This window comes from Ornithodoros turicata, chromosome 5 (assembly GCF_037126465.1).
Source record: "Ornithodoros turicata isolate Travis chromosome 5, ASM3712646v1, whole genome shotgun sequence".
NCBI classification, from domain to species: Eukaryota; Metazoa; Arthropoda; class Arachnida; order Ixodida; family Argasidae; genus Ornithodoros; species Ornithodoros turicata.
The window spans coordinates 70,585,062-70,612,621 of record NC_088205.1 but is presented as its reverse complement, the minus strand read 5'-3'; the positions used below and the strand labels follow the sequence as shown (position 1 = coordinate 70,612,621).

General features: G+C 43.2%; 3 protein-coding genes across 5 annotated transcripts in view; 2 read left to right on the top strand and 1 right to left on the bottom strand.

Moving 5' to 3' along the window:
* Nucleotides 1-70: 70 nt before the first annotated feature.
* On the top strand, nt 71-17,105 carry LOC135394695 (piRNA biogenesis protein EXD1-like). Its single transcript, XM_064625559.1, has 13 exons — nt 71-290; nt 362-430; nt 607-658; nt 753-898; nt 1,020-1,114; nt 2,724-2,810; nt 4,583-4,687; nt 6,758-6,838; nt 6,905-7,072; nt 9,035-9,229; nt 11,107-11,242; nt 11,917-12,186; nt 14,049-17,105. The coding sequence occupies exons 1-13, from the start codon at nt 155-157 to the stop codon at nt 14,183-14,185; spliced, it is 1,677 nt and encodes a 558-aa protein (XP_064481629.1). The 5' UTR covers nt 71-154; the 3' UTR covers nt 14,186-17,105.
* LOC135394698 (uncharacterized) lies at nt 17,052-24,781 on the bottom strand. Its single transcript, XM_064625562.1, has 7 exons — nt 24,613-24,781; nt 23,762-23,845; nt 22,420-22,446; nt 22,147-22,343; nt 21,970-22,054; nt 21,085-21,296; nt 17,052-18,572 (listed from the first exon to the last, which is right to left on the bottom strand). Exons 2-7 carry the CDS (start codon nt 23,831-23,833, stop codon nt 18,479-18,481), a joined length of 687 nt encoding a protein of 228 aa, XP_064481632.1. The 5' UTR covers nt 23,834-23,845; nt 24,613-24,781; the 3' UTR covers nt 17,052-18,478.
* Nucleotides 24,665-27,560, top strand: part of LOC135394693 (copper-transporting ATPase 2-like) — a 26,407-nt gene continuing 23,511 nt past the window's right edge. The window contains exons 1-2 of one of the 3 annotated variants that reach the window (XM_064625556.1): nt 24,665-25,093; nt 27,349-27,470. In XM_064625556.1, coding sequence (XP_064481626.1) covers nt 27,369-27,470 — 102 coding nt within the window. In that variant the 5' untranslated portion in view covers nt 24,665-25,093; nt 27,349-27,368. Of the gene's footprint in view, nt 25,094-25,510; nt 25,596-27,147; nt 27,216-27,348; nt 27,471-27,560 lie in introns of those variants that run through there. The other 2 variants (XM_064625555.1, XM_064625557.1) reach the window with 2 other exon arrangements.

Genomic DNA, 27,560 nt, shown 5'->3' with positions numbered 1-27,560 from the left:
AGAAAACACACACACACAAAAGTGACATATTGGATTGCGGTGCGGTGTTCTATGTTGGCCAACCTAAGCCAATCCAGTCCTTGTTTGCATTTGGATCTTCGGCTTCAGCCGCTTCAGCTTCAGCTTCCATGTGCTATATTTCCACGTTGCCGTGATGAATACTGTCGGTCCATGCGCGCTGTCTAGTCACTTAGAAGGTTGTCGAGTGCGTTTACGCACTGACAGCTGTGAAATCGAAGGCACTGTGCACAATGTGAACTCCAAGACGTCGAGGATTTCATTAAAAAAAAGTGAGCGCTTCAAAAGACGCATGTGGTGCGCGGATTCGAACACTTCATATTTTCGTTGCTTCCTTTTGCAGTCACAGATGCTTCCAGTAATGCTACGATGGCTGGCGTGATGCATTTTTACGCCGATGACATAAGCTCCTGTAAGTACGGACAGTATGCTGAACATTTAATGTTACGTGTATGCATCTGTTCTTCAACGTAACCGCGCGTCTTTGTGTTGGTGGCGATTTTTGCTACCCTTCTCAGTGCGTTATGCAGTAATCACTTCGCAGCAGCGGTCCTCTGGTGCTCATTTCTTGTACGTATCCCTTTGCAGGTGTCGTCTTGGAAAATTCAACAAAACAAAAACGTGTCAGTTCGACGAAAGAGTAAGTGAAGAGAAAACACCCAGACGGTTGCGTTTGGTCCTCCGCCACGCTGTTGTTGTGTAAGGTCAGTGCGTTATTTGCATCTGTTTTTCAGAGAAGACGGGCCGCGATTGCTACGCATTCGCCCAATTCCACCACATTTAGAACGCCTGAACATGTCTGTTGGCGTCAAAGAGTTCATTTGTCATCGTCTGAAAACCGATAATCCGGAGGACGATGTTAAGCGAGGCTACATCAAGTGTGAGCGCCCTCTTGGATTATCACGCTTTACATTGCATATCTTGTTTGTGTAAAGCTATGGTAGCGTTCTTCCTTCCGTTGGTGTTAAGCATTGCTTTCACACAGTTCATTTCTAACACAGTGGTTGGTGAAGGGGACCAGGTGCCAATATTCAAGATTCCACTGCCGACGAAATTCCAGCTCGTTGACGAAATGGACGAGACGTTCCATGAAGCGGTAAGACGTTACCATGGGGAAGTGCGAAGAGCAACCTACAGAGCATCATTTCTGTCAAGGCCAATGGGATTATGAGGATAGTGTATGTTCCAGGGACATTTGCTGCTCTAGGATTCCTCAAAGCTCAATATGTCATGCCAGTAAAGGCATATACCGGCCTCAGTGGCTCAGTCGGTAGCGTGTTCGCCTTCTGATCCCGAGATCGCGGGTTCGAACCCGGCCGAGGACGCCAGCAATTTGGTGGCAGGGTACAAGTTGCTTAGACACGCCGTCTTCCGCGAGGGACGTTAAATACGGGGTGCCGTGTGATGAGCTTTCATCGCACGTTAAAGAACCCTCAGGTGGGCAAAAGCAATCCACAGACCGACCACTGTGGCGTCGCTCATCTCAGTTGTCTCGCGACGTAAACACCAAAATTATAAAATTATTATTATAGTAAAGGCATATGTCCCCACAAAAGAAAAAACACTCACAAAGGAGAAGTCAGACACAAACAAATATCATTCATCCTACTTCTTTCTCTTTGACGTGTTCAAGGTATGGGTAGAGCACAATGGTAATATGCAGGGTGGTAAGGTGAACACTAACGGTGGGTAACAACGTATTGTAATAATGCAGAGACCGATTGAATACATTTACGACAAGCACACGGCTAAAGCCTCACAAATGCCAAAACAAAAATTCTATGGCTACAGTTGACGAAACGTCGGCCAGTTCTAGCACCATTCTTCTCAGTACACCTGGCCAGTAATCAGAGGCATTTGAGTTAGGTCCCACAGGTCATGAACCCCACATCATAGTGACTGATGACTGTTCATGCGAGTAAGGGATGATGTTGAAATACTGCGGAACGGTAATTGTTCTGCAGGTTTAAATAAAGGGTTTGTTATCGCTCTGGCCCAATTGGCCAGTTAAATTTTTTTTTTTCCCCACTGGGCTTTCCAAGCCGCGTGCTTAGCACACCATTATGACAAAAGCAGCGACAACGGCACCGACCTGAACTAGAACTGAACCGATATTTTCCTGCCATTTTAGAACTGAATTTGAACTGCTTAGGGCGACAGTGGGCAGGGAGAAGACAATTAATGTGGACAAGACAAAGCCAATTATAGACTGTTTATTCTTGAAATTCTGGATCGAGGAATGAAAAACAAACAACAAATTTTGTGCAAGAGGTAACTGAGAAGCATTCACCTGTTGTCTCTTCAGTTTGCCCTTCTTGGCTACCTTATGAATTCCAATGAGCCAAAAGATCAACATTTTTCAAAGTTCAAGTGTATGTGCAAATTTGACAGATGCCATGGCCATAAGTCTTGCTCAAGGGAAGGAATTTCCGCTGCTTTATCTGTTAATGACATTCAAGAAAACTTGCTCCTTGTTGCGTTTTTACATACTTCTTCCCTGCTATGTACCAACCTGGCACAAACTTGTATATATTAGTTTGAATTGTTATCCTTCTACTTCAGAGCTGAACCCAAACCGACCCCAAAAGACAATTTGGTTTGACACCCAGACCTCAGCACCCATTTTGTCTGCTTTGGGAACAATTTAAGTGATCAGTCAAGATTTCTCACATTCATTTTATGTTTTCAATTCCTTTCCATTGAAGCTGAACGTCCTGAAGAATCAGACAGTTATAGGAATAGGCTACGATGGCTTTAAAATTGGGCGCAGTGGTTGCCTCTCTCTGCTGGCGGTATGTATTACTGTTCCATTCACCAGATACGCTGTGTAGGTAGAGTGCCTGGGTTGTTATTAGAAGCCTGAAGTTTTAGGGTTTATCTCGATTCTTCCATGAATTTGCACCCCGAATTAAAGGTTGCCTCTTTAGGGTGAAACCCGATTTTTACCCGGCAAATTGCCCTCACTGAAACGTCTGTAGCAATGCACACTAGCTTGTATAGCAGGAAACACAAATTACATCACTGTTTGTACCAAACCAGTGCAGTTCGTTAGTGTAATAGAGCCCGATTTCTCCCCAAATTTAAGATATTGGAAGTTTTTCGACCCGAATTTACATGAATTTAGAGAAAATTTTATTCCCCCGATTTTTACCTCCCGAATTAAGAAAAAAATATTTCCCGAAAACTTCAGGCTCTAGTTGTTAATAATGTTTGATGTATGTTATATATCTTGCTTCAGCTCAAAAGTTCAAGTAGTCATTTATATTTGGGTAAACCAGCTACCACACCGTACATGTAAAAGAACTGCAGCATTTTCTGAGAAAGGAAAATCAACTGTCGTATTTATTCGCGTATAAGACACACATTTTTTATCCAAAACGGCGCACCTTTGAGGGGGTGCGTTCAATACGCTGGGAAAGATTGGAACCCAACACTTCAGCTACGCCCGCTTTATTCCGAGGTATCCGCGGCAGTATCCACAGAATCGTACGTTGCGATTCTCCCACATCAAGTGGTCTTCCGTTCTATCAAGTGTGGATGAAATACTCCTCGATGTCCATAGCATTCGTCGTTCATTACTCTAGTGCCAGGTGCTCCATCTCATTGACTGCGTGATCGTGTTACGCTGTCTAGCTCTGCGCGAGACAGTCCGACGGTGCTACTAAAGTCGGGGTGTGTTTAATGTGTGGGGAACAAAAATACCAGCATTTCGGCACTCAAGTTGGGGTGCGTTCAATACGTGAGTGCGTTCAATATGCGATAAATACGGTACGGTATATTGAATGAAGCTTACTGAATTGAACAGATTTTTATATATATATATATATATATTTTGCTGGCTTTCTTTTTATGCTGAAATCGAAAAAAAAGCTACCCCATCTAAAAGCCAGAGGTACCCTGTCTGCCACGTTGACCGTTAACGATTCCTCAAACAACGTAGCCGAGCACTCAGAGAACAAGGAGCAGTCAAAACAGGGACAAAAACACAAGAAGACACACAAACAGAGGCTCCACTATCAACAAGTTTTTACTGTACAGCACAAGCACATTTATAACCAATGGTAGGGAGGGGGATAGGAGCATCCCTACCATTGGTTATTATAAATGTGCTTGTGCTGTACAGTAAAAACTTGTTGATAGTGGAGCCTCTGTTTGTGTGTCTTCTTGTGTTTTTGTCCCTGTTTTGACTGCTCCTTGTTCTCAGAGTCATGTACCAACAAGCCCATCAAGCAACTGTAGCTGAGCACTTCTGGCTCGGGCATCGTAACAACAGTGGAGGTGGCAAGGGTCTCCGTGGTTTGCAAGCTTAAACATGTCTGGATGCCGTAGTAGGCACGGCGCCACAAATTTCATTGTGGAAGCAAAGGTATTTCGGTGTAATATGATAGTATGTAGACTAGTCAAAATTTATTATTTCACATATTTAATCAAATCTGTCATATAGTTTACTTTCGGCTGCAGGAGTTCAGTTACTTGCTGCAACTTGCTTAAGTGTATAGTATTTATGCACCTGCATGAATGATACATTCTTACTAGCATCCTCTTTTGTCTGAATCTATCTCAGGTTTCCACAGCAGACACTGTCTATCTGTTTGATATCCTTGTGTTGAAGAACGATCCCTTTGATCAAGGTCTGAAAGAAATCCTCGAGTCGAAGGACATTGAGAAGGTGAGTGAGCGTGGGTTCTTTTTTCCTCTTGATTGGTACCATCGTTTGTGCTGTACGGGATGCAAGCTTTAAAAAGCGCTCAATGTCGATAAGAATGAATTCACTGAATCATTGCTAAAAGACAACAAAAAGTACCCTCCCAATGTTTTAACATGTTCGAGTAGACACATTTAGTACCATCATTTTAGCGTTGACAGAATGCTCATATCGTGTTGGCCACGTCGACGTTTTCAGCTAGCAGTACAGCTAACTTATCAAATTCTGCATAATTCACACTGCTTTCTACGCTTTTCTGTTATATCCTGGGAGGCTCTTTCTTTTTCTTTCTTCTTTTTTTCACATGTTCACCAAGTGACCAGCTTCTACCAAATTTTATGTCCCTAGCAAACATACCGCAAAAAATGTGGATTTCTAGGCCTATAGTACGGTACGAAAGACACATCAACATGAGAGTTTCTTCATACAGAATGAAAGACCGATCTTTCACGACCACTCTGACGTTTACAGACCTAAATTCCTTTTAGCCGTTTTCCCAGGAGAAGCGTTCAAATGCACCTCACTTTTAGGTAAATCCCACGTATTTAGCACCACCTGACGTGAAAATGCCTCAAAATTCTGCGAAAATACTCTTCAGGTGATTGTTTCGCTGCGGTGTCAACCAGTAAAAGACAAATTTAAAACAAGATCCCTGGTGGTCGAGCCACGCGAATGGATCGCTTCATGTGGACTGACCCTTAAATGTTCTTCAACTGTACATCTTACACACTGAGAACTGTAACATGGGGAATACTTTAATGTCTAGCGATGGTATACAGTAGAATCTCGATGATACGATCGCGGATGATACGAATTATTTTCCAGTCCCAGCCGGAATGCGTATGCTTCCCATGTATTACAGTTGGAATGATACGAACAGTCCGAGGATGCGACAGAGGTCGGTCCCCCGTGACGCGTGAGCGTGCGAGTCATGCTGCTCCTTCTTTCGAAAAAGGAGGCAGATCCTCACCGCGAACTCTCTTACGTCATGTTGTGCAAGCAAGCAATGACTCTCCCTTTGCTAGTGGTGGTGGAGATAGGATCAAAGGGGTTACATGGCCGGGAACCATATCACCTTCTCTCTGTTTTGACCTTCTTACCCTTCTCGCAACAATAAACTGCGAAGGTGTGTGACATTGCACATATGAGCTTAGTATTACAAGATACAGTAGTATCTCGATGATGCGATCACGGATGATACGAATTTCGGGATGATACGAATTCTTTTCCGGTCCCGGCCGGAATGCCTATTCTTCCCATGTATTAGAGCTCGGATGATACGAACACGTTATCTTGCCTTTATGGATGATACGAATGAGCCGAGGATGCAACAGAGGTCGTTCCCCCGTGGCACGAGAGTGCGCGTGTCATGCTGCAGCGTCTTTCGAAAAGGGAGGACGATCCTCACCACGAACTCCCTTACATTATGTAGCACAATGCAAGCAATGACTTTCCTTTTGGTGGTGGAGATAAGATCAAAGGGATTGAACGGCCCAGAACCTTATCACCTTATCTCTGTTTTGACCTTTTTACCCCCCTCGCAAAACCGCGAAGCTGTGTGACATCGCTCTGGCGAAAAACAGCGACCAGAACCCCAGAACACGTGGAGGGAACATATCAGGACAACTTCTTCAACATTACGCGTCACCATTCGGCAAGTCGGCTTCAACTAACGCCTGCTTAGGAGAAGCTCGCTTTAGAACACTTTTGCGCGACTCACGGGTGGAAAGCACGCCTGGGCCTTTTGAACCATCTCACGAATTTCGGTAGCATTGGCCAAAAACGAAGACATAAAAGTGTTACGACCGACACCGGTCGTAATGCTTTTTTTGTCTTCGTTTTTCTTTTCCTTTCACCACGCCTTTCACTGACAGCAATGGAAAATGAACAGTCACTGTCTATTTTCTTGCCTCAATTTTTATTTTGGTTTAATTCTTTTCATACGAATTTCGGATGATACAAATTTTTTCCGCTACCCTGTGAGATTCGTATCATCGCGATTCTACTTTAACATGCAGTTACGGATTTTTCTAGGTTATCCACGGTTGCAGGCAGATCTCCGACTGCTTATATCACCTCTTCCAGGTTGAGCTGGACAACATATTTGACACACAGGTACGTACTGAGTGTTGCACGTTTTGAATGTTACACGTTCGTAATTAGCAACATTAATTACTTTAGGTCGCCGATGTTGTGGTGTTCCGGAATCAAAATCACTACAATAGAGGCGGAGATGTACGAGGAGAGGAGGCCACATTTGTACGAGGTCTGCAGTACTGTCTGAAGGTCTTCCTTGGGTTTTCGCACGACCAGCTGAAGTACACACGCAGCAGACAAAATCCTGAAGAGGTACGTACCAGTGGTGCCTACTATACGAACACACTGTGACAGTCCAAAACAAACGCCTGTGACCCTAGTACTATTTCTTTTTGTGTGTGTGTGACTTCCTTACTAATGTGACTTTTTCTTTTTCGTGCCATTAGTCTAGGGTTGCAAAGAAATCCAATTTATTTGATTTAAACCAGCCTCACATATTGTACATAGGGTTCTTCATTTTCAGGTTTTATGATTTTTCAATTTGGCAGTGATTTCGGTTAGTGCATGCTCTTACGTGTCCAACAACATTCTAGTTTCCCGTATTTGCAGATTGTAAGTGCATGGTGCGCATGCACGGTGTGTTTCTCGGGCCTGATTGGAGTGAGCTGTACCATAGTACAGTGAAACCTCCCTATTCTGGACACCCGCGGCGCAGCCTAAGTGTGTCCTACCTAGGGAGGTGTCAGAGTTACAGAATATAAGGGAAACAAAAAATGGAAAAGAACACAGCTGTGTTGCCAGAAACGTCCCCCTTCTTCATGGTCATTAGTGGCACCTCTTACCCACCCTTCACTGATAGCGTATTGCTGATTTTGGTAGATTCAGTTCCGTGCGGATTCCACTCAATGGCAGTACCTTTGGGGCTTTTCAAGCAGCATGCTGCTTGCTTGGGAGTTTAAACCCACTTGGAATTAAGCTCAAGGACTACTCTCTGAGGCGTCAGCCCACTTTCGATTGCGTTGGTGCAGTGCACGTATGACTCTAGACAAACCGAATACAAGTGCTCACACTAAAGAATAGTTACAATGTAAACTGACAGTACCCCTTTTTGGATTCCAAAAACTAAAACAACAAAGTGCTGAGACCGGTATAGGGAAGAAAAAAGGTTAAAGTCAAGAGCACTAGCTCGTTTTAGGTATTTTCGGTGCAAAGATGGGCCGAGATTGAGATAATTTGGCCAGGCTTCTGTCTGACTTAGCAGGAAAAATCCCTGTCCTACTTCCAAGATAGGGAGGTGTCCGACATTGAGAATTTTGTCCCATGTATTTTCAGTGGGAGCCCGTCGGTGCAATGAAATCTTGTCCGACATGGGAAGTTGTCCGAGGTAGGGAGGTGTTGGACTATGGAGGTTTTACTGTAGTAATAAATCTCAGGACAAGTGTTCTTGAATTGATTGGCTGTTCTAATAAACGCCACGTGACACCGCGCTACGCCTTCAGCTCCCATCTAATTTTCCAACAGGCATCATTTTCAAGCGGAACGTAAAAAAAAGGGGAGGTGATATATATGTATCTTAAAAAATAGAGGCGATTTTAATCGCGATTAAAATCGCTGATTTAAATCACTTTGATCAGGTAAATCAGAGTGATTTAAACCGTGCAGCCCTGCTTTAGTCTATGCAAAGAAATGACAATCTTTTTTAGAGAGCTGCTTGGCACCAGAAGTTTGTTAAGATCTAACATATTCGCTCCTTATATTTTGCACAGTGCCATTGGTTTGATTATGACACGCATTATACTAGGGCGCCTTGAGTTTTGCGGTAAAACCATACCCTTTCTACCCACAATTTGCGTCATGATCCTTACGGTAAAACCCTTAAATAAAAAAACAAACAAACAAAAATTGCAAAGTGCCAATTCAGCCACCAATAGGGACACTGGAGAAGACTATGCATTGGACATTCAGCACAGCTGTTCCGTATTTTATGTCAATCTAAAATGAGAAGCTTCTTCTTCTTCTTTTTTTAAATTCGACCGGAAAATCTACTTTTCCACCCGATTTTACGGCTCCTGACATAAAACCTGATTTTTACCCCCTATTTAAAAAAAGCAAACACAGGGCCCTAATTATATTATGCCCCACATCATCTTACACAGCATGAAATCTTGTGCTAGATAATTTACAACCAGCTCTGCGACAGAACCAGTTCTCTAGTAATGAATCAGCAGCTGGTTCCAGTTGGTATTCTGAGGCTGATCTCTGTGTTGGTTTCAGGAGGACACATCAGCATGGCGCCAGAGACCCCTGTCCCTATCACAGATTGACAGCCTTGTCAAGGACGTGATCTACCTAAGAGAGCTACGGCTGGCCTGCCTCGATAAGCTCCTTCGTGACTTCCGCAATGGCGTGCGCTACTTCCAGAGCCTCGTGCGGGACTGCAGTGAACCGGAGCTGGAATTTGTCCCTCCTGTGAGCATTATCCTTGCTTCATGAATGACATTGCATGGCAGAAGATATAGTTCAATACATGCTGTACATATGTCAATATTTGCGACATACTAATTTTCATGAGTTTCGAGGAGTTTAATGTAAATGATCGCAAAAGTTTTTACTTGCAAACAGAGTGCTGCTTAACCCTTTTTAAAGCACGGTCCTGTCGGTTATGCGGTCTTACTGCAAGCAGTAAATTTACTATAAGACACAACTCCATTTCGGGTTACAGAAGGAGAATGATTTTTCAGACCCCCACGGGGAACAGTGACCGTTGCCATAGCATTAATACATTTTGAGACTGTTTTTCCGGAGAGATCAAAGTCCGAAGGCTCGATTTTTCGGACCAAAACGCTTGCGGAGAAGCACCAATGCCACTATTTTCGGCACTGTGGTGGCACCTTCGAAACCGCCATTTTGGGTTGTGCACATGGATTGGATTGGCGATTGGAATCCCATGCGAGACAGCTCTAAAAACTTCCGAACCGTACCTGTGGGTGATGCTGCGAGTTTCTGTTTCTACACGCTGTCGCTGTTCATCAGCTTTCGACGCTATGGGCATGTGAATTGTGCAGCCAGAAGGTGAGTCAGACTGTGCAGACGATCGCCTTGACCAACCACAACCGTCCGCTACTGTCGACCGCAGTCATGGTGAACGTGTTGTCGCCATTGTCAAATATGTGCGACAAAACAATGATGCTCGCGCAAAGGCAAGGGGATATCATGATACGCAGGCACCAGATGCGGCAGGGCATATTTATAGTTAGAGCCTGAGGTTTTCGGGAAATATTTTTTTTCTAAATTCAGGGGGTAAAAATCGGGTAAATAAACGTATGCACTAAATTCATGTAAATTTGGGTGAAAAAACTTCCAGTATGCTAAATTCGGGGAGAAATCAGGCTCAGTTACTCAAACTACCTATAGTGGTTTGGTACAAACTGTGATGTAACTGCATTTGCTGCCAAACAAGTAAGTTAGTGCATTCCTACAGACATCCCAGTGGGGTCAATTTGGTGGGTAAAAATTGGGTTTCACCCGAAAGAGGCAACCCTCAATTCGCGGAAGAATCGGGTAAAACCCTAAAACTTCAGGCCCTGTTTATAGTCTTCTTTGGTGCAGCTGTGGTGAAATAATGTTGAATTTAGTGATCACTTGGTTTTCCACAGTGCTGTATTATTCGGACTTCTTTACCGTCTCCGTCAAGTCTGGAAAGTCGATCGGCTGCTGTATTAGGAATAGCACCTTTGTGCTTGAAGGTTTCTTCATGAGAGCCTATCGGCCAGACACAGGCCTTGATAAGGAGAACAATATTGTCCAGCATCACGTGCATACGTGTAACGTACCAATTTGTGAGCTTGTCCCGGTTCATTACATTCTACAAGGAACTGGTTCCCTTTAGCGAACAGATGGGAAAACTTGACACAACCAACTCTTGGAGGCCGATCAAAGCCCTAGCAGATGTTTACGTTCCTCAAGAGGAAACAGCTTTCCAGTCGCAAAATCAAGCCTTCGTAAATTTCTTTAGAAAGGCTAGACCTGAAAATTCCCCCCAAAATTTACCCAGGCGAAACCTGGGTTTCTAAATTTAAATCTATGTAAATCTTTAAAAAAAACAAGATTTCTAAATTTTGTCTGTGGAGCTGGGAAGACTCTGCCAGTGGTGCTTTTTAGCATCATGTTATTTGCTACGTCCACATGTCTAACATGGGTCATTTACTGGCTTCATTAGCGGAGTGTTCAATACCGTTCATAATTATTCCAAAGCAAGCTCATCTTTTGTAGAGTTCTCTCCATGTGGGCCCCTTTTGCTGCACATACTCAAAATTTTTTAATGACGGTTGGCATGTCACACGCAGGAACATGTGCTTCCACCGGGCTTCTACAATACTATAAGGATGGCATCAAAAAGCCAGGGTCATGGTCAGGAGTGGTCAGCACAAAACGGACACGGCAACTTCCATCGGCAGGACCGGAGAAATGACCACATGAACGGTATGATGTGTAACTTCTCATTATAGGAACCTAATAAGTAGAGCATGAAGTTTTAGCGTTTAACCCGATTCTTCCCCGAATTTGCACCTCGAATTGAAGGTTGCCCCCTTAAACCCGATTTTCACCCGGCAAATTGCCCTCACTGAGATGTCTATAGTGATGCACACTAACTTGTTTGGTAGGCAGACGCAGTTACATCACCATTTGCACCGAACCAGTTCAGCTAGTATGAGTAACTGAGCCCGATTTCTCCCAGAATTTAGCGTACTGGAAGTTTTCCCACAAGAATTTGCATAAATTTAGAGCACATGTTTATTTACCCGATTTTTACTCCCCGAACTTATAAAAAAATATTTCCCGAAAACTTCAGGTTCTAATGGGCTCTACAGGCTCTACTAATAAGCTGTTTGGTCAATGAGCACTGAAATGTAAATTTTCCAAAACTTCTCTTCTTTGTTCTTTTTGGCTGTATGTTTGTCTTTGGACATGGAGCAAGTAATAACCTAATTTTAGTTGTTGGTGAAATTTCCCTGCATCGGGGACTCTGCTCAGGACACACTCAGGGAAATGGTACCGAGAATTTTTTATTTTTAATCTCAAGTTCATGCGAGCTACCGAAATGCAAATAAATAAATTGGTAGTACAACTAATATTGTGTAACCTGATATGTGCAGGCGGTGGAAGGCGGTTTCCAGAGCCGTGGGGTCGCCAACACCGCTACTACCACAACGGAAGGTCAAGCCACAATGGTGGAGGGGGAGGTCGACCCAGCAACGGACCCCACGGCGACACTACGTGGCGGCACAAGGAGGAACCACGTGCTACCGTCGAAGTGTCGAGTCCCGTGCCCGATCCTGAGGACTCCCTTTTCATGATGCCGCCCACACCGCCACGTGAAACCACTGCCGAGTCTGAAGACGGGTCCTTTGACAGCGCAGCTACGGGTAAGGCAAACCACACCAGCTGAAATATTTTTTTCTACAACAAGTCTATGATTACCGTATTTACTCGCATGCTTTGCGCCGTCTCATAATTTGCGCTTCCCTCGTTTGGCACAAAAAATGTTTTGGAATATCTTTGCAAAAAATGTAAAAAAAAAGATGAAAAATCGAGTAATTTTGACACGCGGATTTCTGGCCCCATGCCTCTCGGTGACCGCGATGATTGTTTTTCGCATACCACACGGTTTTTGCAACACCGTCGGTGCTACCCAAGTTACTGAGGTGCCTTTGTTCGATTTGCGGCCATGTTCGGATGATGGTCCGCTGGCGTGATGAATGGTACCGTAACTCGAATTAAACAAGCCTGGAAGGAAACGCTGGACGAACATGCTTTGAACTTGCAGAACGACAGGACAAAGTTGATGAATGATGCGTGCTTTCGATTGTCAGTGCGACTAGCGGCGTCTTCCAGCAGCATCTCGCCGTACCAGCACTAGTTGCAAGTACATCTCTCTTGCTTGTACAATGCAGTGACAATGGCAATACTGACTCTACCTGGAGTCTAGATGACTGGCATTCGCGACTCCAGCGAACTATAGGTGGCGCATGCCAAACCTGGACTCGAGGGTTGCCACTTCCACCACTAGGTGGCTACGGCTTCGCTGGAGTCGCGAATACTAGAATTTTGGAAGTTTGCATCGTTTGAATATCATTACGAATGTTCCCAACTTTTGAGACATTTTTTTAGAGAAAGTGTGCAAATTATGCGAGTAACTACAGTACTGTATCGGAAACAGCATGACATGTTCAAGTAGCACTGAGATGTAGCACTGCTCAAGGCCAATGAAACATGATGAGCTTCACACCTGCCAGCAAAACCAGAGATGGGGAGTAATGCATTACATCTTGGTAATGAGTAATGCTAATGCATTACATTTTGTGGAGGTGTAATGTGTGATGTAATGCCATCACATTTCGGTCAGGCAAAGCGTAATGATATTACTCATTACTTGGGGTTGAAGATTTGGGCATTGTCTAAACCCGGAAGTTACAAATCGTGTCTTATACCGGCAAGGAAAGTCCCTGGCCTAGTTTTTCACAGACACCTTTGTGACCAACCAGGTCACCAAGGAGGAGGACAGAGTCCAACTGGAGTCTTTGGACACCAACTCCTCCTATGCTGCAGTTAATCTTATCTATGGTAAATGCAGGAAATGCATAGTGCTCTCATGTTTCGACAAAATCATTCATATGTAGGAATTTTGCAGAAACTAAGAGACTAATCACATCTCACTACTTCTGATTACTCGATGAAAGTATGGCATTAGTAATGCATTACTAAGCGTGAAAAAGTAATGAGTAGTGTGATGTATTAGTACAATATAAAAGGTATTTCCCCAACCCTGCACCGAATATATATGGCTTGTAACTAGAGCCTGAAGTTTTTGGGCTTATCTTGATTTTTCCCCAAATTTGCACCCTGAATTGAAGGTTGCCCCTTTGGGGTGAAACCTGGTTTTTACCTGGCAAATTGCCCTCTCTGAGACACCTGTCTCTGAATGCACACTAACTTGTTTGGCAGCAAATGCAGTCCAGTTACGTCACAGTTTCACCAACCAGTATGGTTAGTTTGAGTAACTGAGCCCGATTTTTTCCTGAGTTTTAGCACACTGGAAGTTTTTTCACACGAATTCGCATGAATTTAGAGCGCATGTTTATTTACCCAATTTTTAGCCCCCGAATTTAGAGAGAAAAAAATTTCCCGAAAACTTCAGGCTCTACCTCCGTAGCCCAGGAGTACTTGATTACACGCTGTTAGACCATATATCTCACATTGTTCATAAAAAAAACATGGTCCATTACAGAACTACAATTGAGCACACCGTCAGAGAGTGATGCAGATGGAAGCTCGCAGTCTGGTGGTTGGGAGGCAGCTAATCATGGCTCTTCCAGAGTACCACATAGGATCAAGTTTCTTCCGGCAGGGATGATTGTGCCCTGAGGAGAACGTACCTGCGACGGATTGAGTGGTTGTGTTTCTGTTTCTTCTCATTGTGTGCAACGGTTTGCATGAGTGGCCCTGTTTATGGGCGGGTGGGAATAGCTTGTCTTCCCACATACAGTGGACTCCATTTAAACAGAACTCTCAGGGAATGACAGAAATTGTTCCATTTATCGAAAGTCTGATTTAAGCGAAATATACACAGCTTATCAAGTAAGTAAAGTATGGGAGGCTTACCTTCATGTTCAGAATAATGCTGCAAGAGTCTGTCCACCTGACCATGGGCGGGGCAATTATTCACACTGAGGATTATCTTTCCGTTTCCTGCTGATAAAATTTGCATCCTCTTCCACAGCCAGGTCTTGATGATCACCTGGTGCCATCTTATCGTATGGCATTGTCCACATCCACGTTCAGTGGGCGGCAAAGATTTCTACCTTGACAGCACCTACTATAAACCGAAATATAGGCTGAGGTATTGTTTGAGAGAAGAAAAAAAAACTCAACCCATATTCCTGTTTATACAGTACAACTTTTCCTTTGTGCAATGCCTTGAAAGCGTTGCACTCTTTTGCTGTTTCTGTTTTTAGGTTTCTGCCGCAATCCTCTTCCTGAATTATCTCTAACATTTTCTCACACCAAAGCACTTTATGTGGCCGTTTCCACCAGGATGCTCGCAACTGTAAGCATAACATGGTTCAATTGTACAGTCGCCGACAGATTTTTCGGACTTTGAAAGAGACACAAAATCGGTCCGAATTTTAAGACAAGGGCCTAAATCTGCAATGTTTAAAAAAAACTCGCACTGGTTTGAAGTAACTGTCGACACGAGTTTGCTTCACCACGCGGACACTGGATAATGCATCAGGGGCAATTTCTGCTAACGTAGCTTTGTCGTGATATACTTCTATGAGCGTAGTAACAGCCGTAAGGATCTCAGCCACCGTCGTCTCAACGTCTGAACCTTCCTGCGGAAGATCGGCACACGCTAGTAAGCTCCGCCTCCGAAAAGTAAAAAAAAATAGGCATGCTCGGAGACGAACGAGTACGAAAAAGCAGACAGTCCGTCCGAAATGTGGTCCAAAATATTGGAAGCGGAAATACATTGGCTCAATCGGGTGTTTCATGGTGCCAAGTGTTCTGTCCGAAAAATTGGAAAGTCAGAATTTTTGGGGTCCGAAACATCGGTCAGCGACTGTACTGGATATGACTGTTCCATTGTGGTTGTGAGACCTGAACTACAGTTTTTCACGTCCGTCGCAGTCTCGATACTTCCACTCAGTCTTGGTTAACCAAATAACACAAAATGGGAAGTTTCAATCCTCTGAAGATGTTTATCATTGCATGTGTAGGAAACCAACCAAAGATGGCCCTATCGTTCCACTAATTTTCATTTAGACAAAGTTTTGGTTAATGGGAGTCCACTGTATGTGGTCTACTACATACATTGAGTGTGTTCTGAACAGCAAAAATGGTGTTCCCTATTTGCGTTAGGCAGAAGCCAATATTGCCCGATTGTCGTCCCCAGCTTTCAGTTATCAGTGATTGGGTTAAACCCGACTTGAGCTATTGCAGGATACAACAGTTTGACAACTGTCCTGGAGAGTTGAATGAATTGTAGCGGCAAACAACCCATTCGCAAGCTCACTCTGGGTAGCTTGTGAGTGGCTACGTTTCATTTGCCATAAAACTCCAGGAGAGAGAAAATACAGACCCTACAAGAAACATTTCACAGTTAGGGCACCGTGTTTTCGGGTTTTATGTTTTTTGAAAATCTGGGTGTCAAAATCTGGATTTATTTCAAGAGCCGTAAAACAGGGTAAAATCGGGAGATATCAGGTGGAAAATTTAAAAAAAAAAAAAAGAGTGCTTCTTGCATTTTAGATTGACATAATGACATGCTGAATGAACAGTGTTCAGCAATCTCCAGTGCCCACATTAGCGCCCAAATTGGCACTTTGCAGAGTTCGTTTTGGGTTTTCTTCGAATTTTACCCTAAGTGATGATGATGCAAACCGGGGATAAAAACGGGTTTTACCTTAAAACACAGGTCCCTATTCATAGTGGAGCAACTAATGGCATGCTAAAGTGCAACATAGAACACCAGATTGCAAAGTAAAGCTAACCATGTTGGCAGGTGACGAAACGTGAATGTATTGCCCCACTACACAGTTACCATGTATTCACTTTTATAGACCTAGGGGCCACGACTGACCACGATCAGGTCTCCACTCCATCCAAAACTGGCTTGTTCACCTTATTCATCATTGTTAGTTCTATTTCATGTTCTTAGTGTTCATTTCTTTTAAGTCATGTTCTTCAGGCTTTGGGGACATTAAGCAGATTGTCCTGGTAATCACTTCATTCTTTCTACTCGTGGCGAGCAGAGTTCATGCGTGAAGACGAGAGCAGTGAAAATGAATATTGTACCTCAGTCTGGTGGTAGCATGGTCTAGGTTTCCTCAGTAATGCACAGAAAAGGGGATTTTGTTGTAGCATGCTCGGATAATGATGGCAGATTCAAACTTGTTGCATTCACACTAATGTAATGGCAAAAGCTCTCACATTTGTTTATTTTGCATCATGCTGTTGTGTTCAGGACCTTTTGTGAGCACAGTGTATTTTCGTTGTCTTTTTATTGCTGGTGCAAGAAATCGGCAGGAAATTGGTTTAACTTGGTTTACGTTGATGGGATCATTTCGGGCAATACTGGGTTTTGCGGAAGAAACTAATGTTTCGTTGTGGTCACATGACTCAAGACACAAAATGTGCAACAATTTAGCGTGTTTTGAAGTCAGTGCATGTGTTGCATCATTTGTATTGTCTTGCTCAGCACCATCCTGCATTGATTTCACATTCTCTCTCATTGATATGTGTACATCATTTTAATAGACATAAATAAAGGGGAATTACAAATCTCTTCAGATCAGCTCAGGTTGAGCTGCCATTTCGTCTGTTATAACAAATTATGTACACAACATTTGTTGCAAAAGCTACACTCCCCAAAGTTGTGTGACCCAAAAAAAAACTGAGCCGAGCTTTACCCAAAATTGTCATCAGTTGCCGCGTAGCTGCCCAATTCAAACATACAAAGGATATCGTTCTGATGCTCTGATGCTCTTCAATCTGTTGACTTTAAGTAGTGTGGCAAGTATAAAATACGATATAGTAAATTAATATGGCTGGAGGAGTAACCTCATCAGCATTGTACTTAACCAATGCTTCTTTTTGATGTGCACTACATAGGCTCCTCACTGTTTTCGTGTGGGCAACACTGCTTAAGTAGTAGACATAGAAATTACACTTAATTTCTTTTCGCAAGCAGCATTGAATGCATTGCCACAATTAACTGAGGCATAATGAATTAAAAAATGTGATTCTATTGCAGCTATGTTTCACTGCATTAGGTGTGTCAACCTATATGTGTGTCAACCTATAACGTACACCGTAACAAATGTACATATTCGATATACGGGTCGAAGATACAGTAACGTGAAGATGGCAAGTGGGTCTGGACAGTGAAAAAAAAGAAATATGACTGTCAAAAATTCCATGTGTACATTGCTGGTACCCTAACTACAATCTATTTAGACTTTGTGTGGTGTGTTAAGAAAACCCTAGCTAGCAGCAAAAGTGCCCTCTAACTAAATTATCTCTTGTATTGGTAAACATAGCTAAAATTCGAGAGGCCCAAAGAAAGTGTGGTACATTAATGTGGCGTACTCAAGTGGGTTCCAGTTAGACTAAACCTGTCAATAAAAAGAACATAGAACCAAAAAAGAAAGAAAGCTGGCGTTGGCTAGTTGTTGGTAACATTTCCCCAAGTCTGGTGAGATATAGCAGGATAGCAAGAACAATTTGTTTTTGGTTATTTGGAACAAATTAAGAGTAGAACTGGAGCAGAACGGTTCTCAGTAAAAGCAGAAGCTAATTTTGGAATGGAAACTGAGCTTCAAGGGACTAGGAACAATGGCAAAACAACCCAAGAAGACGAAATGACATTTTGAATAAAAAAAACATTGATTGAGAATTTTAACTCCAGCTACCTTTGAAGCCTTTCAATTTTTTAGCCTGCCAAACGTTGAAAGCGGGAGCTTCTTGTGGCACACGTTCCTTGTCTATCTATGTCGCACTTATCTTATCACACTGAAACTTCCCTTTTTAGACATTACAGATGACCGTTGGAGAGTAGTTGTGGGCTGGTCTGTCATGCGGAGGGGCCTGACTGTGTTTTTCTGCACCGATTGTTCAGTAGGTACAAAATAGCAGCTCCAAGCTATGCCAGCTGTTGTCTCAGAGGTTTGGTAGGATGTCTGGATGAATGTACTTGACCAGCTCCTCTTGGCTGTTGATGAAGACTACTTTGCGTGCTGTCACGTCGTCCAGCCTGTAAGACATCAGTTTTGTAGAGGAGCAAATTAAAGGCAGTCCTATCAAAGGGACAGTCGCATATATGAAACCGATACCACTGTGTTCGGCATCGGCCAACGGTCTACCTGGCAAATTTTTTCGTTCCAAAAGTGCTTAGATATTAACGAGTTTTAAAGGGGCACTAAAATGCAAGAAAAACTTGCTCTCAAATGAAAGCCCATGTTTCAATTAGTACAAATCGAACAAAATTAGTTGACGCAACGCTACCGTTCAGAAGAAAAACGCAATGAAAACAGAGCAGTCTTTGGTGGGAACAAATGGGATCCCCAGGAGGCAAAGATTGGCAGCATCCAATGAGACAGCGGGAGAAGCGTGCGCGCATATCTATCGTGCGTGTGTGGATATGGAATGGGTTTGATCGTAGTGTTCCATATATGCGCAGCATGACGCGCACTGCTGCATATTTCAATACAGATTCACTGAATTGTAACCCACAACAGTTCTCGCGAATGTTCCACTGACAACATTTATCTTCACGTCCTTCGGACAGCGACGCCAGTCCACTTTGCAGCGTGCACTATGTTTTCAACCGGGAATGCTCCATGGCGTGGCACGCGCATGTTCGACTAAAAACACTGATGCACGAGCTGGAGCGTCGTTCACTGCTTAGCGCCGAAGCAAGAAAGAGTCCTGTATAATTATTAGTGGTGTGCGAATCCAAATATTTTAAGTCGAATCGAATATCGAATCGAATGGGGGAAAAAATATCGAATATTCGTGCAAAATTTACAAAATGCGACTTTCGCACTAAAAGTTTCCATTTTGTAGCCCATGGCTTTAGTGTAATTTTTCTGGCATTAACTGTCACAAGAGAGACGTGTAATTCTTCTGTTTAAAGCCCCTACTCTTTAATTTTACATGAGGGTGTTCCCAGCTTTCCAACTTTCCACACACACAGACGATGTCTTCAAAACTAACTTTGGATAACTTTATCTTAAACTAAACACCGTCCCACCTGTGTTGGTCCTGCAGCAAGGGCAATTTTGTAAAGCAGGCTTTACCTCATGCACGGAGGCATCAGGTGAAGCCCACTTTCGGGTTGTGTCGTATTCGTGGAATAGTCGAATATTCGATTCGCGAATCGAATAGTTCGAGCGTTTGATATTCGATTCGAATTCGAGAACTCGAATATTCGCACATTATTATTGTAGCTTCGAAACGGAATCAAAGTTTTGAATTATGATAACAAGTATTAAATTAATATAGCGTGTAACGTAATTTGAAGTGAACTTGTTTTTGCATTTTAGTGCCCCTTTAAAAATCAGCGCTGCCTCTGCGGCTGCAGAAGCTCCAGCGGCGCGACGTCACTTCGTAAGCAAAGCAGTGAGCAGGCGGCGCACAGACTCCCCGTAACTCTTATCAGACGCCCGCGCGGCCGCGGCATTCCTTTTCCCAAAGGCATGCCATCATTGGCTGGTTACAGAATGACGTTTTCTCTTTCTTTTTTCAGAGAGGGAATTCCGACATACCCTCAATATCCGTCGTCTGCTTTTTCTCATGTATTCCGTCGAATAACAGTGAAACTACGCCAGTATTTTGCGAGGGATTTTCGATACTGTGGCAAGTGGTCCGCGAGGAATTTAAGGGGTACAGAAGGTCTTCCAAAAAATTTTCAGATTAAGACGTCTGATGAAAGTGTGTGTGTCATTTTACCGAATGGCGCTAAAGGTTTTGATGTGTGCAATTTGTTTCCCAGAAAAAAAAACTCGCATAAACATGGGTCCGCGCCTTCACCCTTAACTCCCCACTCCAGCTATAACGAGGATGAGGATGTATGATGCCACGTCACCGATGACGTTATTAAAAAGAACTCGTTCTGGTTCGCCGGTCGGTGGGGGTCAGCGCCTTGTCCCTTTGCCGCCGTAAACCAGTTTTGCCAGTTCTCCTGGAGAATTGGGGATATATAGAAGGAGCGGCCGAATCATTACAGAGCCAGGAGAAAGGCTTTTTCGGAGCTGCGAACAGCCGAGTTGCAGACGACAGAGGAGTAGCAGACAACATTTCTCTAGACCAATCAGCGAGCGTTCTCCTTATAGAGTCAGCGCGAGGTTCCAGGCAGATCACTGGCTGGTACTGCTCTTCACCGCCGTTGCGCACGGTCGCTTTTTGCGGCGTACTTTAAATTCAATTTCTCCGATAATTATGACTCTGTGGTCTGAATTACTTCGCATGGTGCATCTTACTGGCCTACTAAACAGTTTTATAGGAAGAAAACAGGCTGTTAAAAATGACTTTAGTGCTACTTTAACTGACACTATAGTTTTGAAACCCACTGGAATGGATGCAACCGTCCCTTTAAGCGTGTGTGCCAGGTGGAAGTGAACCAAACTTGTGGGCCAGCATTCTTCCGCATTGAGAAAAACGGTGGCCCACATGGCGGATGTATTTGCACTGACCAATGTTGCCAGAGCAGCTAATTTCTACCAGCTAATTCCTCACTTTGCACGTCACCACTGTCTACTACGTACCATCCACGGATGACAACCCAGCATCCAGAGAAAATGGAAGGAGAGTTGATAACTAAACAAACACCTAGTCGCTCTGGGTAATGTTTGCTAAGTAGCCAGATGAGGTTCTTGATGAGAGGATAGTCCATGCTGTTAAGGCCAAAGTCTTTCAAGTCAAATATAATGCACAGGTTGTCAATGACTTCTTCAAAACACTTTTTGCATGCTTCTTCCTGAAAGTGTGAAAAAAAAAAGAAGGCATTAGAGGAAAAGATGCTAAACATTAAAATATACCAATAGCAGAGGTCTATACACATTGCATGCATACCCAAATGCAAACAGCGGAGTTCAAATGGTCCAACCTTTCAAGTAACTTTTAGTTAGTTTTGGTCTTATCTGATTTAGATGTGAAGGCTGGCTGAAACTAAATTTTGTTAAATACACAGTAATGTTGCAGGATAGGTAGACTAACTGCACACAAATGAAGCTGCTCCTGTAAGCAAAAAGTTTAATCTGGAGAAAACAGTCTCTTCTCAAAGGGTAAGCAGAGGTTAGAATAGGGAAATGCCTTTGTTGTTGCTTTGCCTTTTAATTACAATAAACGGCTAGGTCAAGTGGGCAAACTATGGCCGCACTAGAAACCTTGTGGGGCACTGTCCTAATTACTAGTCTACCATCCTAATTAAAGAGTTAGCTAGCTAGCTTAATTATGAAAGATAGAAGATTGGCTCAATGACAACATCTGCTCCTTTTGGTGTGCTTTTGCTGATGCTTTCTTTCTCTTTTTTTTTATTTTTTGATCATGCGTCTTTCTTTCTTCCTTCCTTCCTTTTTGCTGCTCCCCTGCCCTGTAGTGACCAGAGTCCTGGATAGACATTTTTATGGTCCCCCACTTCAACCACTTACCAGGATGTAGACAATGAACCGAGTCAGTTCATCAATATCACGGTCTTGAACGTTGTGTTTGCATGCCGGGATGTACACCACGGGCCTGAAATATGGAGTTTGTGAAAATCGCAAGTCGGGGGGGGGGAAGAAGAAGAAAGAAAGCACAAAACATCCGAGGACAGTGGGTAACTTTACCTTCCACAAAAGTCTCTATTGCCCAGAACCATGGCTTTCTTTGATTCGAGGTTCTTCTTGATATCTGGTTGGTCGGGAGAGATCTTTTTTACTCCATATTCACTCCTCCATTTGTTACACTTTAGTATGGCTTGGAAAGCGTTATCGATTGTCCGAAACGCTCGCAGAAACCGGGTGATCGAGTAATCGTTGTGAAACTGAAAATAGTGTGAGGAGCAACGTCTGTGAGGACCTCTTTGAAGTACAATGAAAATATGACATTCCAGTATTTACCTGCTCTGGATCAGCATCAAAGATCATCTGCAGAAAATAAGCGTATATATTTCATTACCATTTGACATTCAGCTTGTAAATCAGGGCATACTCTGACATGTATACATATACAGTGTTTTTTTTTTTCTTTTTTATCTGTTACAGATTTTAAAAAAATGCCACTCTCTGCCAAATGCCAAACTCTTTTGCAGGCGGGTTATACGGCCAGGTAGACATGCTGTGAAAAAGAGCATGTGACTGCTGGACGGCTAATTACCTAAAAATTCATTCATTAACTTTTTAATTTGACGTTTTTGCAAAAATGCGAGACAGCAGAATTGGAGGCGACCATTATTTGAATCCACCCTCTTTCTAAAAAATCCTGAAACGATCACGTACTTTGAGATATAAATCACCAAATCTTGTTACGCAAAATGAGACAAAACCAGAACCACTCGCACCTCGAGCACAGAAACCCTATAGCTTCGGCTTATCTGGTCCCGAAAGAGGTCTATCTGCCCAACAGGTTAGCATTCATTCCAATCAACTTGATCGCTACAAAACATGTGGGGCTCCGACGCAAGATTTGCGGTGCTTAGTTTTTCAGGTTTTACCCCGAGTGGTGCTGATGCAAATGGAGAGGGGGAACACCTGGCTTTTCTGGGTTTAACCTTACAACACAGAGCTCTATGTATATACAGTGAACCCTCGTTAGTATGACCCCCGTTAATCTGACATTCACGCTTTATGACCGAATTCGTGGGGAACGTTTTTTTCCCCATGTAAATTTTTCCCGTTAATATGACATTCCGCTTATCGGACTATGACCGAGATTTTTGGGCACAGCTTGGGTCAAAGACACGTATTATCCTCCCGTTATTATGACCGCGTCACGCACCCCTTTGAGTGGCTGCTTAAGTTTCTCAGGAACAAAGTGACACAGTTAAAGTGGGGCGCAAAGGATTAGGGTGACTCGAGGCGTTGTTGTCCTCAAGATTACTCATACCTCTTCTCGGATTGCTAAAGCAGTGAAGCACTGAAGGTTGCCTTATTGTTTTTTGAGCAACACAATGACATTAATAATGTTTGCGTGATCAATAATACTCTTGTACAGTTAGAAAAGCTGATCACTGCAAGCTACTCCAAGCAGTCATTGCTGACAGACTTTTTTTTATTAAATAAATTGTTGTACAGCATCATGCGTACGTTTTGTTCTGCCGTGCATGCCCTCTGGTCCCCAGTGGACCGCTTTCTCATTATTATGACAATTCGCTTTATGACCAAAATCTGCGGGAACGGACGCGGTCATATTAACGAGGGTTCACTGTATACGCCTCACAAAATATGTCGCTTAAAATCTCACCTGAAGTCTCTTTTTCAATTCGTCGAAGTCTTCCTGTGATACAGGTGCTGGTGTTAATTCTGGAGCTGCCATTTTCGGGGGTATCTGCAGCAAAATAATATAGGTGAAGATTATAATACATGGTGCACAAAAAAGTGGAATAATACAGCTGTGCACCTGTGTTCCTTCCATTTTATTCGGTAACAGCGTGCGAATGTTAGGATCTACAGGACAAACTAACACCGAGCACCGGAGTTTTTTCTCTCTTCTCTCTTTTCTTCTTTTTCTCAACATCGACAAGTTGGACCTGTCAATTGAACACAAATTGCACACGCCTGTTCATCGCGTACAAGTACATGTAGTGCGAGCACGCGAGGTGATTTCGTGGCAACTTATCAACACGTGACAGACGAAGTTTTGATCAGTATTCTGTTTATCTTTTTTTTGCATCTCATATTGTAAGAAATTTAAAGCCGTATGCCGGGTATACCCCTGTACAACTGTTGCCTTGAAATTGTTTCATGAAATGTGCTTTAGATACACGTAAAATGTCTTTCGGACTCCTCTGTGTCCATTTTGGCGGGCCCGCGCCTACTTTTTAAAAGAAACATTTTCGATGCTCGTAATTCACGTTACAGACCGATTACGTTCCGAGCGCAACAAGTAGACGGCACCGGTCTCTCTTACCTTCGCTGCATCCAGTGTCGGACTCTCACGATTCACCTGATCTAACTTCTAGGCGGTTCTGATTGCACCATATGCTACGGAGGAACTGTTAATTTGGGCCATCACACTGTCTCCAGTTGAAATGCTGTACCACTTACCAACGCAGCGAGTGGAAATGTGGATTGTAGACTGAGAAAAGTACTTACGCACAGATATCACAGCTGCACGACCGGCCCTCCACCCACTGATCGGTGATGACTGAAACAAAAGGCTCACTAATCACTATATGCTATCCTACTTTGCCATGATTAAGTCCAATAATCTTCCCGAAGGACTTCTGCCAGCAGCCGACGCCCCGCAGATGCCGCTGCGGTACTCAGTGGAAGCGGATCATTTTGATATCTCTAGCCAAGACGAGTTCACGAACGCACACGTTTTTTTTTTCGGCTTTCGGTGCTTTCGGTCGGTCGCTTTCGGCTGATCTCGACGTCATCACTTCTGTTTTTGCTCTTTTGGTGCTGCTTCGAAGAAACGTTTGAATGGCCTCTTCTCCTACGGTGTATGTTATGCGGTTTTGTGTGGAAATGGTGTTGTATAGCCTACGTTGTAAGTACGGCAGTCGTGTGGTGGAAGTTAGTAATCCGTAACACCTAACGTGGACATCTGTTGACTGAATAATGTGAATAGGTAAGTTCGCATCCAATGTAACGTTATGGTGTGGGTGTCTGTATGGCAGTGACGTATCGGGATGTCACATGCAATTGATTTTCCGTGTTTGACACGCAAATGTTTTGTATACATATGTGCAACCCATGTCATATTGACGTTTGAAATGACATCTTTTCAAGGCACACAATAAAAAGGGCTTCAGTTGTTATTTCTGTGGTACCTGACGCTACGGCAGCATTTTGCGAGAATCCTCCCTCATTTCCCAAGCTGGTGATGACTACTGTACAAATATTATGCTGATGATTACCGTACCAGCATTGTGGAAATTATGTTTCCGTCTGAACTTTGAGGTGACTGACTCCAAGAGGCTGTAGTTAATCAACAAGTGGCAGCTATCTCGATATGTTATCATGAGAACTACTTGTTGGATCATAGTGCTTCACCGAGATATCATCCTCCTCCTATCCTCTGTGCAAAAGTCAGAGATGTTATTGTGCTCCAGCACTCCACATGAACGAAAGTAAGAAAAGCTTTTGAAAGAGTCACGTATACGTAATACATCAATTCCAAAGTGTTAGCGCTGTCTTGATTTAATCCATGTGTGCTTTATCTGGGTCATACAAGCCCTTTTGAATGTGGTACAAGAGGGGGAGTGGTTTTCCCGTATGTAAGGACCTCGTAATACCCTCGCAGCTCGCTGGAATGTTTATCATTGCGTAATAAATGGAGAGAATGCTCCTAGGCAAAACTAGGGTGTTCAGATATTCATATTCGGTATACAGATCTAATGGTATTTAATTATTTATGAGCACCTGGACGTCCACAATAGTGTTCCCATACCTATGCCCCGTGACCTTGGCCAGATTCATAGCTTTAAATCGGTAGCATTGTAAAATACAGAATGACAAGGTCTAACCTCCACTGTGGCGTATAATTACAAGCACTCGTACAGTAACGTACGTAATGCAGGTTCCAGTGCCTTTATTCATAAACTTGTATGGATTTGGTATTCAAGGATGTTTTTCTCATTTGATTTCTAGAGCACTTCTAGTTGTTTACTTGAAACATATGCTGTGCTACCTGCATCTTTGCAGCATCCTACTGTTGCTAGCCACAGAATGTCGCAGATAGCTTGTCACATGTCATTAAAAAAATCATGGTTATGAGCCTCAGGATGCTGTCTATGTGGATTGTGCATCTTTATTCGTATGTGCATTAGTGCTAATAAGGAAAGTTGGCTTGAGAAAATCGTGACGCTGTTACTTTTTCCATTTACAACCGAGAGCCATGAGTCTTGCATTCAGAAGAGTGGTACAAACTCGTTTTCGTGAGCTCTGACAGTGTAGCAGTCGGTTATGCACTAACACATCTAGTTGGGGGGAGGGGTGGGAGAGAAAAATGTGTCGTCAAGCACTACTAGATTTTGTTTAATGCCTGCTCACTTGGAGAAGAAAATATCGGCTTGTGGCTTTAGCTAAATGTACTGTGACCATAACAATGTGATCGCCTAAAAGAAATATCTAAATTTAGCAGGGATGAAATCGATTGATGTCTGTCTGTCAGTATCTGTTATAGTTTTGAAGAAAGTTACGACATTGTTTCAAGCAGTTTCTATAGCTTCCAGTTGCCACTGCTCATTGCTCCCAGTTGTTGTTGCTCCTTGAAGTAACTTTGCGTTGGTTTCCTCTAGAATGACGTTGCTTCAAAGTATAAATATAACGTTTAAGTTAACAGGAAATCCTTTAAAAAGGTCCCATATGAGGATGTGTTTTTCAGGACTATGAGAAAGTGCAAAAGTGCTCAACTACACATCATTTTGTGTGAATTTCCTTATGAAATCAAGTTTTCAATGCTGCTCTTCACTGTTGATATACAATTGTGTTGGTGGTGTACAAAGTTCCACTACAGCAATGAAGCACCACAGTCATCATCACCAAACTAAAGTTGTTGTTGTTGTTGTTCACTGTTACCGGAAAGTATTCATAAACCGTTGCACCCAGAGGAGCAACCTCAAAAATTCAACTCGCTGGCAGCTGTCCAGGAGCATGAGTCTGAGTCATATATTGCTAGATGCAAACACAGTGCCAATGTGTAGGAGTGATAACTTCCTTATAAATATTTGAGATCCCTGCTGGATCAGGTCTCTGATGCTGTGATGTGGTTTGATGTTCTGGTTATAGTGTGACTAGAACAGACTGTGCAGCTTTCCGGAAAGGCTTCTTTTTATGACTGTATTTGTGCAAGCAGTGTACATAATTGTGACTTTCCTTTAGGTTCTGAGAGGCAAAAGAAAATGGAAGAAGCAGAATTTCTAGTGGAAGGCATGACTTGCCAGTCCTGCGTCAGTACCATAGAGGGGAACCTCTCCAAGCTGGAAGGAGTGAGATCTGCCAAAGTAAGTGTATAGGAGATGCAGCAAATTTGTTGATTTGGAAGCAAATGTCTGAAATGTCAGAAAAGTCAGAGTGAGAACTTGCAGGCACAT